Here is a 14,770-nt window from a genome sequence, read left to right on the forward strand (position 1 = left end):
TGAATGCCAGAGGATGCTTTGAATTTCAGGTAGATAAGTTAAACTAAACTTTAACTTTTATCAGTGTCATTCTTTCGCCTGTGTTGAAAGTCATTGATCTGCTCTCTCAACCACTTTCCCACATCCACACACGGCTCTGTAAGTGTGTCTCCATCAACCCCCCCCCCACCCAGTCCTCCACCTGTTCCCCTGAGATCTAACCAGTGCCCTCACACCAATAAAACCATACGATGCGTGAAATCTTTCATTGTGCCATCCAAGCTCTGTGATTGGCTGAGACTGTGAGAAAGTCCAGCAAGACCCAAACCCACACATTCATATGGAGATGCGGGACTATAAATAGGAGGGCTGAAGCCAGAACACATCACATCTTCTCTACAGAGACCTCTACAGCACACAGATCCACACATGGCTCCTACAATCACTGCAGCAATGAGCAACTCTCAGGAGCATCTGACTCTGACTCACAAGGTAAATTCAACATCCAACAAGACTTCAGCCTTCATTTAAAGACTGCTTCATCTCAAAGCCTCAAGCCTCTTTCTAGGATAAGTGTATTAATGAGCGTTGTTCTTCTTTCTGCAGCTGAGAAAGCCTCTGGTGGAGAAGTTACGCAGAGAGAGAATCAACAGCAGCATCGAGCAGCTCAAGTCTCTCCTGGGTCCAGAGTTCCACAAACAGCAGCCAGACTCCAAGCTGGAGAAAGCAGACATCCTGGAGATGACCGTTCGTGTCCTCAGACGACTGCAGCAGCAGCAGCAGCAGCAGCAGCAGCAGCAGCACAAACAAGCTGTGAACCCAGCAGCTGTCACTCAGGGATACTCCAGGTGTGTCCAGGAGGCCGCTCACTTCCTGTCCAGGGAGCAGGTCAACATGACGTCCCAGAGGAGACTGCTGAACCACTTCAACAAGCTGCAGTCTTCCTCTGAGAAGAAGCTGGCAGAGGCTGACTTCTCTCTTCTGAGCTCCACAGTCCAGACCAGCATCAGCAAAGAGAAGAGTCCAGTCAGCAGCGCCCCCTGGAGGCCGTGGTAGACTCCTACAGACTGGAGCTACTACCAGACAAACTGACACGACCACATTGGTCAAAGATTTCTGGACTGAATCCCAAGAAGAAAGTTTTTATTTCTCTGAAGAAATGTGAAAATCTTTTTGTGCATGTTGCACGAATCAAATCTGATTCATTTGTGATTTTAAAGAAGTCTTTTTATCTGATGATCAAAGTGATCAGAAGTCTGTGTGATCGGATGATGATGATCACATTATTTTCAATGACAAAAATTGATTTTTTTCTTATGCATGTTGCATGATTATTATCTTATTGTTAAATCTTACTGAGCTGAACAAACAGAAGTGGTGACTTTAGTTTCACTTTGTTACTGATCACACTGATCATTAGGCTATCAGTAATTTAATCTGTATCAATTATTTTTAATTGAATAGACTTTTTCTTCTGATTTAACAGAAGGCTTTTAATGTGCTTTAAACTGTCTTGTTACAACAAAAATACTCCTGAGGGAAGAACTTAAGATCATATTCTCATTGTATGAGATGAAATGACCTGCTCTGTTTCATTTCGTCCACTGTGTGGACAAAGATGGTTTTAATCTGTGATTATTGATCTGTTTCAGGATCAGTTTGTCTCATCTTTCACTCAGAAAGCTTTGTGCTGTCTGAGACAGCTTTGCTACTTTTCTTTTATGAAAGTTGATGAAACCTGACATGATCTGTTTTAGGATCAGTTTATCTTCTTTACTGTTGATGTAAAGTGCAGATGTTTGTTCTGTGAGAGTCCTGTTCACTCTCTGACTGTTTGACGTCTTTTGTAAAGACGGTTGTTCCTCTACTCTGTGTGAGTACAGCGTGTCTTGGTGACTTCACCGAGTTATTGTTGGGATGAATCATCACATGAACGTACTTCAACTTTGAAGTGTCATCTTTTACCACTGATTTGGTATCAATAAACAAAAAAGAAAACTTATTCAATTGCTGTGTGTGTTTTATTAGCTTAAAGTTATAATGTTTCTAAAAGTGCAATGGGCTATTTTGATGAATGAACCTAATCAATTTCACAGTAAAACATAAAACAGAGGATCACCTCGAGTCATCAAAACCAAGTGAAGACCCATGACTCAAAAAATGAATTTAAATATTTGAAAGGAAGAATTTAAGATGAGGAAGTTTTAAAGAAAGAAAAGAGTCTCTTTAGCTACGTTCACACTGCAGTCAATAGTGACCTGAATCTGATTTTTAGGCTCAAATACGACCTGTAATTGATTTGTTTCTGACAGTGGGAACTGCACAAGTTGCATTGAATCTGACCTTTTCAAATCAGATTCAGGCCACTTTCAAATGTGGTGCTAAATCAGATACATATCCGATTTTCTTGAATGCGACCGCGGTCTGTACAGCCAAGTCGCATTTAATGCAACTTTGACGCAGTTTACCTCAGGACAAATGTTTTCAAAGTAGTGCTGCACGATTTGGGGAAAAGGTGCGATTTGCGATTAGGTGGACAATATTGCGATTGCGATTGTGCTTGCAATTCAATAAAAAAAGTTGTGTCATGATGAGTCTACAGACTTGCTTGGTTATCATGGAGAAAAATCGGAATTGCATGTGCTGACATTGCAATTGCGATTGCGATAACCTCTTGTGCCATTACGTAACTGCATGTGCTGACATTGCGATTGCGATAATCGTGCAGCACTATTTCAAAGTCACTTCACGGACAGAACATAATTAGAGGTTAATATAGACATGATTATTAAAAAGCGTATGCTTTTTCTTAAGTAAAGAGTTTTAGTTATTCATCCAGCTACAAGCTTGATTGAACAATGCATAAAAGGATGACTGATGAGAAAAAGTGAGAGAGCGCTAGGACATTAACTGGCGTCTCCATGACACACACAATAAAGGATAAAGGTGAATGAATCGTACGTTTGTATTATGATATCTAACAAAATTAGTTTATTAACACTGCGCCGACTTTTTAGATGTATTAATCAGGCTAAAATAACAATTTACAGGACTCAGAGACACCGATGATCCACTGCTGTCCATCTCATCCGTGTGTATTTGCGCGCTGCTCTACTTTCCTAAGAGACAGCGTCAGTCAGAGATCCGTCTGCTCCTGTCTGATCTGCCCCCAGACAAACTACGAACATCAGAACAGATGACAAAACTAAGTTTTTGTCTCTTTGTTCACCTGTTCAGCGCACTACAGCTCTGAGATGTAGCAGGGTCGGCGGGAGTGACCCCGGTGCGGGAGAGAGCGTCCGCCTTAAGGTTTTAAGAAATGAAATTTATCCATACTTACTTTAATCAGAGCTCACTCAAGGTGAGCTGCTGTAACATCAGATTCTGCGTTATGGAAACAAACTTTACAGCATTGTGAAGCACAGTTTTGCTCTGTGTTTGTTGCCCCTCATCACACCGTGCTGTGCGTGATGTCATTAATGTTAAACTGAGCATGCGTGTCACTTCTGAAGCGTGAGCTGTTCACATCACAGTCCGCAGTCAGGTCACATTACAGGTGTTATCTGAACAGCTAAACACAAAAATCGGATTTGAGCAATAAATTGGAATTGAGCATTAAGGGCTGCAGTCTGAACGTGGCCTTTAATTGATCATTATATGTGAACAGTAAGAAAAGAGATTGTGAGAAGTGACAGAGAGCTCATAACAGGACAAAAGATCCCAAACTGTGTTTAAGTGACAGACATTTAAAGAGTATCTAATTTTTCAGTTAAAAAATTCACAAAGCTTATTTGTAAAATTTCTGAAAGTATAGCAGGTTTATCTAGTGGAGTTGGATGTTTTTTTTAACACACACTGGAGGAATAGGCTTTGATAGAGGAAAAATTCAGGTTTAAAAGGTTTTTTTTTTTTAAATGAGGCAAGTTGTTCAATCTTGAGGAAAAAATATAAAAGCTGAGGCTTTTTCAAAAGTAAAGGCAGAGCTGATGAATATAAGACTTTAAAATAATATAGTACCACACTTTCTTGTGTATGCTTTGATGAATCTTTTACAACATACACATTTGTTAGATGATATCTTTGTGTAGGCTTTATTAGGAGACTACATTTAACCTGAATCGTTGGGTGAAATCTTGAGCTAAAGTGAAAAAGTAAATATTCATAGAGCTGAAAGGTTTGGGCCCTCCAGACATTGATGGTTGACTGTGTCAGTGGACATGACGCTGAATCACATCCCACTTTAATTAGCATCCTTAGCCACGCCAGCAGCCGACCATGCCTGGGGGATTTGGCACACTTCAGGAAACATATGCCCCAGCCCCCCTCCCTCATATAATAAAAACCCGACCCAACTGACCCTGATAATCATACACTCTTACATAAGAAGATATCTAAACATTTCTACAGATCAAATCTAAACATGTTGTTATGAGTCTGCGTCCTGACTAGTTTTATCTGTATCCAAAATCAGATTCCAGAGATGGAGAGCACCAATCGAGCTCTTTCCCTCCAGATGGTTGGTGACGTCAGGCCGAGGCTCTATTATTACTCACCACCAGCTCCATTCACAAAAGCTCCTTTCACACTCTCTTTTTGTGCTTCATGAAGAGGCTGTGTGGGAAACTGAGAGCTACTTTCTACTCACGATAACTACCAGGCAGCCTGAAGACGGACCAGACGCACACCTGCTGCATCTGGACTCCAGAGTGACGTCATATCAAGAAAATATCAGACACATCTCATGATAGTTTCAAGTTTGTTTCTGAAAAAATGTGTTTTAGTATTAACATACAGAAAAAGTAAGATATTTATGGCTAATTTGATTATGCAATAATAAATTAAATCAAACTAAAGGATGAGCAATGTGGGCACGACTTCAGTCAGGGCATTGTGTCTATTTTGCATATGTTCACATTTTTTTCTTTTAATTAAAATCGATTCAAACCCTTGGCTGATTTTATGCATATTTATCCTGACTTACATTCTTGGATACTCATGAGTTGTTAAATCCAATACTGTTCCCAAATATAAACCTGCACATCACATGTTGTTAGAAAAAGATTCAGCGGCAGTTTTGGCCTCAAGTTATTTATAATCAAACATGAATTTTGATAAAACATTGGAATTAAAATTATTTCCTGACATTTCACACATTTTTCTTTAATTTTTTTTTATCACTTTAATCTGTCAGTTAACATTGTTAGTGTATATAATACTTGTTTTAATGTCTTTCAATCAACATTTTTACTTTTAAAAGCCATTTAAACCGCCATCCATAGAAAATAATAGATGAATGACCATCAAATAAATAAATAATGAAGGTAATACAGGTAAAAACTGATCTCTTATGATAATCTTAGCTCATTAATATGATGAAAAAACATTTCACAGCTCTGGAAAAAGTGAAGAGATGAGGGTTGCAACAAACGATTATTGTTTACTGATTGATTATTTTACTAGTTCTCTCTCTGATAAATCAATGAATCCGAAATGAAAAGTACATCTTTTTTTTTTCAAAAACTGGTACCATATAGTTTTTGCACATAAACAACCATTAATAACAGGTTTATATTTCCAATTGCCCTAAGCTCTTGATATAAAAACATTACTTCACAGACTAGAAATCACTGCAAAGATTAGTTTCTCTGATTCTATGGGTTGAAGACTACAGTTGAACGTAATGAAATATTTTTCTCAGCTAACATTCACATGGAAAAAAAATCTCATTTATTTATTTATTTATTCATTTACTTATTTTTTGATTGAATTGATTGAAAATAATTAAAACTACTGAAGAAAATTAAAAATGATGGAGCATTTTTTAAGATTTTAAGATTTTTTTTATAATTTGACCTTTGTTCAACCAGAAATAATCATTTTAATCATTTTAATCATCAACATTCATTAAGATTAAAAACCAAGATTCTCCTGGCCAAAATAGGCGACAGCACAGTTTGCCAAGTTTCTAACAGACACAATTAGCCACATTTCCAACATAAGGTATCTTGAAATCTTTTAAATACGATAAATAACAGAATAAAGTGGGAGAAAGAATGACTGAATTAAAGCTGCTTATCTCAGGTCTCTCACATTGTGGTTCAATGATGTTGTGCGACTTGAATGCAAAAATTCCAGCAGCTCAGGTTGTGTCCGGGCTTCTTCGGTGATCCCCAGATCAATAACTCAGGTGTCTGTTGAAATCATCAACATTTGGGGTAGTGTCGCATATATTTGTTGACTGATTCTAAGGTATGGCTGTGAGTCTCAGATATTTTATTGTAGAGACTAAACTTTACCAACACTAACTTTGCTTCTCTGGTAGAGGTCAGGCTTTGTATCTTAAGTGGCCCATGATGCAGCACACTTCTATTGTTCATCCAGTGAAAGGACAGAGTGTGGGAAAGCAGAGGAGACTCACTCACAGAGCGCTGAGGGACAATAGATCCAGACCTTTGACCTGAGGGGACAGAGATTAAAAGAAAGCCTGCACACTTTACAGGCAGCAAAATGATCAAGTTGGATTCTTTCTTCTGACAAAATCTCTCCCAAAAGTTGTAGACTAGGAGGAGACACTAATAAAAATCTGAGTGCAGATACCACACATACATCCAGTTTCATCTAAGTACTTGTCTTACTCTTTGAGTTCTTCATTAACCACTGTCCAATGAGGGTTTCTCCAGTTTGTTATAAATTCCTGCAAAACCAATCAATGACTCTGACAGAGCGTGTGCTCAGTCAGAGTCATTGATCCCAGCTTCAGGCAGCAGATCTGCTCTCCCCACAGGGTCACCACTTTCCCACATCCACATATAGCTCTGTGAGTGTGTCTCCATCACCCCCCAGTCCTCCACCTGTTCCCCTGAGATCTAACCATTGTCCCCCAGGCATTAACAGCATTCAGCATGTTGCCGCTCCACACGCTGTATTGTCTCTACAAGCTCTGTGATTGGCTGAGACTGTGAGAAAGTCCAGCAAGACCCAAACCCACACATTCATATGGAGATGTGGGACTATAAATAGGAGGGCTGAAGCCAGCACACATCACATCCTCTCTTCAGAGACCTCTACAGCACACAGATCCACACATGGCTCCTACAATCACTGCAGCAATGAACAACTCTCAGGAGCATCTGACTCTGACTCACAAGGTAAATTCAACATCCAACAAGACTTCAGCCTTCATTTAAACACTGCTTCATCTCAAAGCCCCAAGCCTCTTTCTAGGATAAGTGTATTAATGAGTGTTGTTCTTTTTTCTGCAGCTGAGAAAGCCTCTGGTGGAGAAGTTACGCAGAGAGAGAATCAACAGTAGCATCGAGCAGCTCAAGTCTCTCCTGGGTCCAGAGTTCCTCAAACAGCAGCCAGACTCCAAGCTGGAGAAAGCAGACATCCTGGAGATGACTGTTTGTGTCCTCAGACGACTGCAGCAGCAGCAGCAGCAGCACAAACAAGCTGTGAACTCAGCAGCTGTCACTCAGGGATACTCCAGGTGTGTCCAGGAGGCCACTCACTTCCTGTCCAGAGAGCAGGTCAACATGACGTCCCAGAGGAGACTGCTGAACCACTTCAACAAGCTGCAGTCTTCCTCTGAGAAGAAGCTGACAGAGGCTGACTTCTCTCTTCTGAGCTCCACAGTCCAGACCAGCATCAGCAAAGAGAAGAGTCCAGTCAGCAGCGCCCCCTGGAGGCCGTGGTAGACTCCTACAAACTGGAGCTACTACCAGACAAACTGACACGACCACATTGGTCAAAGATTTCTGGACTGAGTCCCAAGAAGAAAGTTTTTATTTCTCTACAGAAATGTGAAAATCTTTTTGTGCATGTTGCACAAATCAAATCTGATTCATTTGTGATTTTAAAGAAGTCTTTATATCTGATGATCAAAGTGATCAGAGACACTGAGCTGACCTCTATATGACGTGTCGTCTTTGAGGGTTGATTTACGATAAATCAAACTGATCTGTTTTAAGATCACACTGCTTTACTTCAGTGTAAAGGTTTTCTTCACAGTTTTCTTGTGAGACTATTTTAAAGATTGTTGCATTAGCAATTATTTGAGTCAACAGCGCCCCTTGGAGGCTGCCAAGTGAAAATTACTATTTCTTTCAAGTTGAAGGCAAAACTTTAACTCATGCATGTTGCATGACCTAGATATGATTGAATTTGCAATCATTTCTCAAAACTTTTTGTTTTACAAAAATATCCTGTGGTTTTTTGTTTAATTCCTGTGTGAAAACATGCTATATGTTTACTGGAAACGCATATACTTGTGTATATGTGTTGTACTTAAAAAGGCAACATTTTTTATCTTTTGCTTGCTATTGATCAAATGATCACATAATCTATCCTCCTTCTGGATTTTTATTCCTGAATTGTTTCGAATGTTTGGAAGTTTTTTGTTTTAACTTTTGCACCCTGACAATCATTTATATTAAGTGATTTGTCTGAAGTATGTGATCTGTTGTAAGATCAGTTCTTTATTTATCTTGGTTACTAAGAACAAACTTACTGATCCTGAGTACTGTGTACTCTGAAGTTGTAAACCTTTGTCTCTTAAAGAGACGGTTGTTCCTTTACTCTCTCTGTGAGTACAGTGTTTGTTGAAAACTCTACAAATTGTTGTTGTGATGCATCATCACCTCTTTGTCTTTGTGAATAAAATCTTTACAATGAAAACTTTATGATCTCACATGGTCTGTCTCTTATCAAACAAAGAAACAAACAGTTAAAACATATCTTAAAGTGCTGATGTAGTTCAACTAAAATGATCTTAATTGAAGAAAATGAATGACGTCACATTTTTTATGGATAAAAGGGAATTCACACCACTCAAAGAAACTTTTTTAACCCGTGTATTTTGCTTTTACAATAAGGATGTATCATTAGCAGGGTTTCTTTTTCAAGTGTTGCTAATTGGATGCATAATACGACACACTTCTATTGTTAATCCAGTGAAAGGACCGAGTGTGGGAAAGCAGAGGAGACTTACTCACAGAGCGCTGAGGGACAATAGATCCAGACCTTTGACCTGAAGGGACAGGGATTTCAAGACAGCCTGGCTCCTGAATAGTCATCGGAGTCCTCAGCTTTTACTGTTCCTAAAAGGATGAACACAATTCAATATGTATTGGTTAGGTCATAAAGTATATCATTTGTACATGTAATCTGATTTTTTGTTTATAACTGAACATATATCAATTAAATTAACTTATTTACTGTGCGACAATCCCTGCCCATCTCCCCTAGACACCTAAATATTGAGGTCTATCTCCTCCTTGTCTTGGTTTTGGTCAGATATGATGATCCGGATCATCAGTCCTTGGTCTTTTAAGGCGATTTAAGCCCAACCCTAGCGATGCAGTCTCTTTTATTCCTCCTGGACTAACCCCAGCAGACACATGCATAACACTTTGTACTACATCGTCTCATGCATCCACATTCATTTCACTGATTTTACAGACTAAAACATCCCATATTAGTTCAGTTTGTTCAGGTACTCATTAAAATTCTCATGTAACATTGGTACCTATTTTTCATGGCCTTTGAGACAAGTTTTCACAAATGTCACTCTAGCACCAACAAAGGACACAACACCTAACACTTCTATCTCTTGAAACCCCTTTATCAAGAGCGTGACTTAGGCCATTTTATTTCTAGCCTAAGTCAAAAATTTGGATTATTTAGGATAAAATATGTGACTTTGGCAATTTAACAAGCTTTCATGATGGCGGCTGCTTCAAGAAGAAACATAATCTTTAGAGAAGAAGAAGAAGCTGTAAACTTGTTTCTTGAATCAGTTTCAACTGGTGAGTAATTAAGTTCACTATCATAAAGACTAGGGTATATTGTTGTGTAGTAGTTTAGTCTAAATTTTACAAGTCTACTTCTGGCTAGCTCTCTTATTTCTGTAACCAAACATAAATGACCACAAGGCAATAATGTTGTATCTCAGTGCTTTCAAATGAATTGGGCTGTGGTCAAGCACCCTACACTCCCCTGTGCCTGTCTTGGTTTTCAAGCAGTGCCCTGGCCACCTTCACTGTTTACTTTTTCAGGAGGGTCTCCTGATTCAGTTACTGTTCAGCTGCTTGGCAGTGGTGGTTTTGTTTCTTGTTTCCCTGAGACTAGTTTCTGTTAAAGGAGCCTGTTTAAGTCAGCTCAATATTATTTAACCCTTTCCCCCCCCATCCCTGTTACTTTCAGAACACCCCTTGTTTAGTCAGAATATGTGACTAACATATGGCAAAATACTAATTTATTAGTTTATTATTTCTTGTTTTTAAGTGATATGTATCCATGAGTGGCCTGTTACGAAAGCTACATTTTGACCTGCTACATTTGGTTCCTGGTAAAAAATTCCCCAGAATATTTCAACCACAAGGCCAAAGCCCCAGGTATATCATTGCAAAACAGGAAAATGACGTATGAAGTAGAGGTGGGCAATACTGGGAAATTTTGGTATCAATCAAATACCAAGTAAATACAGGGCCAGTATCACCAATGACGGTACTTTTTAATATTTAAGGTTGATGTATCATCAAACTGCAGACCTTTAGGTGTTTCTATGATTTTTTTTTCTTTTGATTATGTTGTTAAAACCTAGGACAGAATTTGGGCAAAGTTTAAAGGTGACTACAAATTACTTTTGTGTCATGATAAACAGTAACAAAACAAATTTTCCCCAAAACATTGTTGTGTAGAATTATTTCCTTAAGAAAATAAAGTTAAAAAAATTATCACTTTAAGGTAAAATTAACACAAAATCTTCTTTGAGGTACATAGTTGAAGACCACAATACAAAAAATAAATAAATGAAAGTTCTCTTATTATTGTACTAATTTTTAAAATAGTTAAGTAGAACGAATTATCGTACCGGGACAAGTGTTATAAACATTTTCAAACAAACTTATTTTTTTGGAGTCTGCTTGCTTGTTTCCCCAACCACGTGACGGTGCATCATCAACAATCAGGAGGGGGAGCGGGAACGCTGTGACGCAGCAGCTTTTACACAGACACAGTCAGCTCGCTACTTTTATAAAAACAGAGCAGTCAGTGCATGTAGGAGAAAAAAATAAACTAGAGTAAAGATTTTTTTTACACTGGTATCATTCAATATCAGTACCAACTGTAGATATTATTCGATATTTGGATCAATGCGCCCACCTCTACCTCATACCGAAGCTACGTGGACACATTCACTAGCCCTGCAACCACCTGTAGCATCGCGTTTCTACGTGGGAGGGACTCGAGAGCCGTGCACCTTAACCTGGCATGTTAGCACAAGCTAACCCACGGGTATTTGACACATACCTGGCTAGCAAAAAGCAACTAGCATCGCTCTCCACCCCGAACTGCTCTCCAAGTTCCCGAAAGTGAGTGAAAGTTGAGCCACTTTGGTTTTCTTTTCCTTTCTCCGTGTTACATCCTCTATCATAGTTGGGTTGTCTTCAACTTGTACGCAAATTCACCTGCGCACTGGGCGCTCTGTGATTGGCTGATGGAACCACGCTAACTCTCCACCCGGAAACATCCCGAAACAACCAAAACATTAACATACATGAAGATGAGAGGGTATGTGTAGGACATTTATACAGTATTATTCCTGTTAAAGTTGACATTTTAGTTATCTTTTATTTATTTCTTTATTTCTTTATTTATTTATTATTATTTTATTTATTTATTTGTTTGTTTGTTTATTTATTGGGGGGGGGGGGGATTCGTACAGTCTCTATCTGTGAAAATAAAGGAGCATGGATGTTTAATATGATTTATATCAGAGGAAAGATCTATGGTTCTGGATTCTAAAGCTGGTCTCTCTTTTAATCTCCGTCCCCTCAGGTCAAAGGTCTGGATCTATTGTCCCTCAGCGCTCTGTGAGTGAGTCTCCTCTGCTTTCCCACACTCTGTCCTTTCACTGGATGAACAATAGAAGTGTGCTGCATCACGCATCTAATTAGAGACAATGACTGACGTACATCTAATAAAACCTGGTAAATCGATAACTTTTTGAGGGGAACACTTCAAGGTTAAAGTTTTACTGAAAAAATTGTGGCGCAAGGTTTATTGAAGTTGTGTTTACTTATTAAAGTTTGATCAATTTCCTCAATCAATAACAAAAAGCAGACAGTATGTTCAAATTCATTCCAAACAGAGTTTTAGAAATGGTGTTGTAAATGGATAATTACAGTTTGGGCTTGTGTTTGACAATAAGTACAGTAAATAATTAAAAAACAACAATATGAAAACAGAGGATTTGCAGTTTATAAGTTTATTTTAAGGCATAGGATGCTGATGAAGCAGGAGTAGAGCTCCATCCAGTGGTGATGATACATCACAACAACAACAGCTTGTAGATTTCTACAAGACACACTGTACTCACAGAGAGTAAAGGAACAACTGTCTTTATAAAAGACAAACTTAACACAACATGTCAAAATGTAGTACAAACAGTACCAAACTGGATGAAACATCATTTTCTTTCTGAACAAAGAAAGAAAAATGTACAAAATTTACCTTAAAACAGGTAAAGATTCTAGCATTAATCACTGAATTCAGCTGATATTAAATTGTAAACATCACTAAAGATGTGACATTGTCATAAAGTAAACCCTTTACAATGAAAGGATGAACATCTTGATCTTCAAACAGATCTTTTAAAAAAGTGAAATAGTTCTTATAAAGAAGTAGCGTCTTCATTGTGAGTTACGTTGAGGGCTGCAAACATTAAAAAAGATCACAAAAAACTGTGATGAAAGAAAACCTTTCATAAAGAAAGGACAACATTGAAATCTTGAAACAGATCAGAGGTTAAAGAAAGTAATAGATCAGTGTGATCAATAGAAGTCAAATGACTTAAGCAAATAACACCTATACATTAGTATAGAAGAGGTACAATAAGACCATTTAGATCATGCAACATGCATGAGAAGATGATCTTTCTCAATATTCGAAAGATAATGTTGTAATCGTTTGTTTTAAAGGCGGAAACTTTCTCCAAAATGACAAAAAAAGAAACAAAATTTCACAGAATTCAGTCCAGATATCTTTGACCAATGTGGTCGTGTCAGTTTGTCTGGTAGCTCCACTCAGTAGGAGTCTACCACGGCCTCCAGGGGGCGCTGCTGACTGGACTCTTCTCCTTGCTGATGCTGGTCTGGTCTGTGGAGCTCAGAGGAGAGAAGTCAGCCTCTGTCAGCTTCTTCTCAGAGGAAGACTGCAGCTTGTTGAAGTGGTTCAGCAGTCTCCTCTGGGGCGTCATGTTGACCTGCTCCCTTGACAGGAAGTGAGCGGCCTCCTGGACACACCTGGAGTATCCCTGAGTGACAGCTGCTGAGTTCACAGCATGTTTGTGCTGCTGCTGCTGCTGCTGCTGCTGCTGCAGTCGTCTGAGGACACAAACGGTCATTTCCAGGATGTCTGCTTTCTCCAGCTTGGAGTCTGGCTGCTGTTTGAGAAACTCTGGACCCAGGAGAGACTTGAGCTGCTCAATGCTGCTGTTGATTCTCTCTCTGCGTAACTTCTCCACCAGAGGCTTTCTCAGCTGCAGAAAGAAGAACAACGTTCATTAATACACTTATCCTAGAAAGAGGCTTGAGGCTTTGAGATGAAGCAGTCTTTAAATGAAGGCTGAAGTCTAGTTGGATGTTGAATTTACCTTGTGAGTCAGAGTCAGATGCTCCTGAGAGTTGCCCATTGCTGCAGTGATTGTAGGAGCCATGTGTGGATCTGTGTGCTGTAGAGGTCTCTGTAGAGAGGATGTGATGTGTGCTGGCTTCAGCCCTCCTATTTATAGTCCCACATCTCCATATGAATGTGTGGGTTTGGGTCTTGCTGGACTTTCTCACAGTCTCAGCCAATCACAGAGCTGCTAGAGACAATACGGCGTGTGGAGCGGCAACATGCTGAATGCTGTTAATGCCTGGGGGACAATGGTTAGATCTCAGGGGAACAGGTGGAGGACTGGGGGGGTGATGGAGACACACTCACAGAGCTGTGTGTGGATGTGGGAAAGTGGTGACCCTGTGGGGAGAGCAGATCTGCTGCCTGAAGCTGGGATCAATGACTCTGACTGAGCACACGCTCATCAACCTGAGCACACTTTGGAGACTGATGGTAAAGTTGTTTTGAACTGAAATCAATTCATGAAACAATCTTGGTTAAGAGTTGCATTTTTTCAACTCTTGATTGGGCTAAAATCTGATGTTACCAGGTGATAACTTAAGCTAACTAAAGTCTAAAACAAGAGCATTTTAATGTCAAAATTATTGTAAAAAAATTGATTCAGTTTGTAACTTTATTTTCTTTTACGTGTTTTTTTTTTCTAGAAAGTTGAGGAGTTTGTGGACACTCCATAAACTTTCAGATCTGTGTCAACCGCGAGTGTGGTCAAACTTATGGTAATTATCATGCAGCTGTCCAGATGCAGCAGTCATCTGACACGTGCCTTGTAGTTGGTGTGAGTAAGAAGCTGAGCTCTCTTTCCCACACTGACTCCCTGTATGGTGGGCTCATTGATCCACAAAGGGACTCCTGTGGCAGATGCTGGCTCTGTGTTCTCGTCTGACATCACCAACCATCTGGAGGGAAAGCACGCCATTGGCTGGCTCTGAACAGTTTTAAAACTTTGAATTCTTGTCTCAGAATCTCAACGGCAAATTTTCCCTTCATTGTTAAACTCCAAACTTATTTTGCTTTAAAAAGTTTTATGATCGCAAACCAGGGTGATGAGCAGCTGGTGTTGAAAATGTGCTGGTTTCTTTCCAAGGATTTTGTATGAAAATCTTTCAGTCTT

At 39.3% G+C, this 14,770-nt stretch overlaps 3 protein-coding genes across 3 annotated transcripts; 2 read left to right on the top strand and 1 right to left on the bottom strand.

The window, feature by feature from the left end:
- Positions 1-356: 356 nt before the first annotated feature.
- LOC141795049 (transcription factor HES-5-like) lies at positions 357-1,938 on the top strand. The gene is made up of 2 exons (XM_074675799.1): positions 357-471; positions 586-1,938. Exons 1-2 carry the CDS (start codon positions 409-411, stop codon positions 1,033-1,035), a joined length of 513 nt encoding a protein of 170 aa, XP_074531900.1. The 5' UTR covers positions 357-408; the 3' UTR covers positions 1,036-1,938.
- Positions 1,939-6,884: 4,946 nt separating this feature from the next.
- LOC141791166 (transcription factor HES-5-like) lies at positions 6,885-8,390 on the top strand. The gene is made up of 2 exons (XM_074671416.1): positions 6,885-7,127; positions 7,242-8,390. The coding sequence occupies exons 1-2, from the start codon at positions 7,065-7,067 to the stop codon at positions 7,674-7,676; spliced, it is 498 nt and encodes a 165-aa protein (XP_074527517.1). The 5' UTR covers positions 6,885-7,064; the 3' UTR covers positions 7,677-8,390.
- Positions 8,391-12,256: 3,866 nt separating this feature from the next.
- Positions 12,257-13,750, bottom strand: LOC141794767 (transcription factor HES-5-like). The gene is made up of 2 exons (XM_074675263.1): positions 13,634-13,750; positions 12,257-13,519 (listed from the first exon to the last, which is right to left on the bottom strand). Exons 1-2 carry the CDS (start codon positions 13,694-13,696, stop codon positions 13,076-13,078), a joined length of 507 nt encoding a protein of 168 aa, XP_074531364.1. The 5' UTR covers positions 13,697-13,750; the 3' UTR covers positions 12,257-13,075.
- Between the last annotated feature and the right edge of the window lie 1,020 nt (positions 13,751-14,770).

This window comes from Halichoeres trimaculatus, unplaced genomic scaffold, assembly GCF_033239565.1.
Source record: "Halichoeres trimaculatus isolate MK-OKI-2021-1 unplaced genomic scaffold, fHalTri1.1 fHalTri1_scaffold_1, whole genome shotgun sequence".
NCBI lineage: Eukaryota > Metazoa > Chordata > Actinopteri > Labriformes > Labridae > Halichoeres > Halichoeres trimaculatus.

What these genes read in the sequence shown, in the direction of transcription:
- LOC141795049 (XM_074675799.1), top strand. Translation starts at nt 409, where the DNA reads ATGGCTCCTACAATCACTGCAGCAATGAGCAACTCTCAGGAGCATCTG. An exon ending in ATCTGACTCTGACTCACAAG is followed by an intron (nt 472 to 585) that starts GTAAATTCAACA and finishes TTCTTTCTGCAG; the next exon opens with CTGAGAAAGCCTCTGGTGGA.
- LOC141794767 (XM_074675263.1), bottom strand. Translation starts at nt 13,696, where the DNA reads ATGGCTCCTACAATCACTGCAGCAATGGGCAACTCTCAGGAGCATCTG. An exon ending in ATCTGACTCTGACTCACAAG is followed by an intron (nt 13,520 to 13,633) that starts GTAAATTCAACA and finishes TTCTTTCTGCAG; the next exon opens with CTGAGAAAGCCTCTGGTGGA.
- LOC141791166 (XM_074671416.1), top strand. Translation starts at nt 7,065, where the DNA reads ATGGCTCCTACAATCACTGCAGCAATGAACAACTCTCAGGAGCATCTG. An exon ending in ATCTGACTCTGACTCACAAG is followed by an intron (nt 7,128 to 7,241) that starts GTAAATTCAACA and finishes TTTTTTCTGCAG; the next exon opens with CTGAGAAAGCCTCTGGTGGA.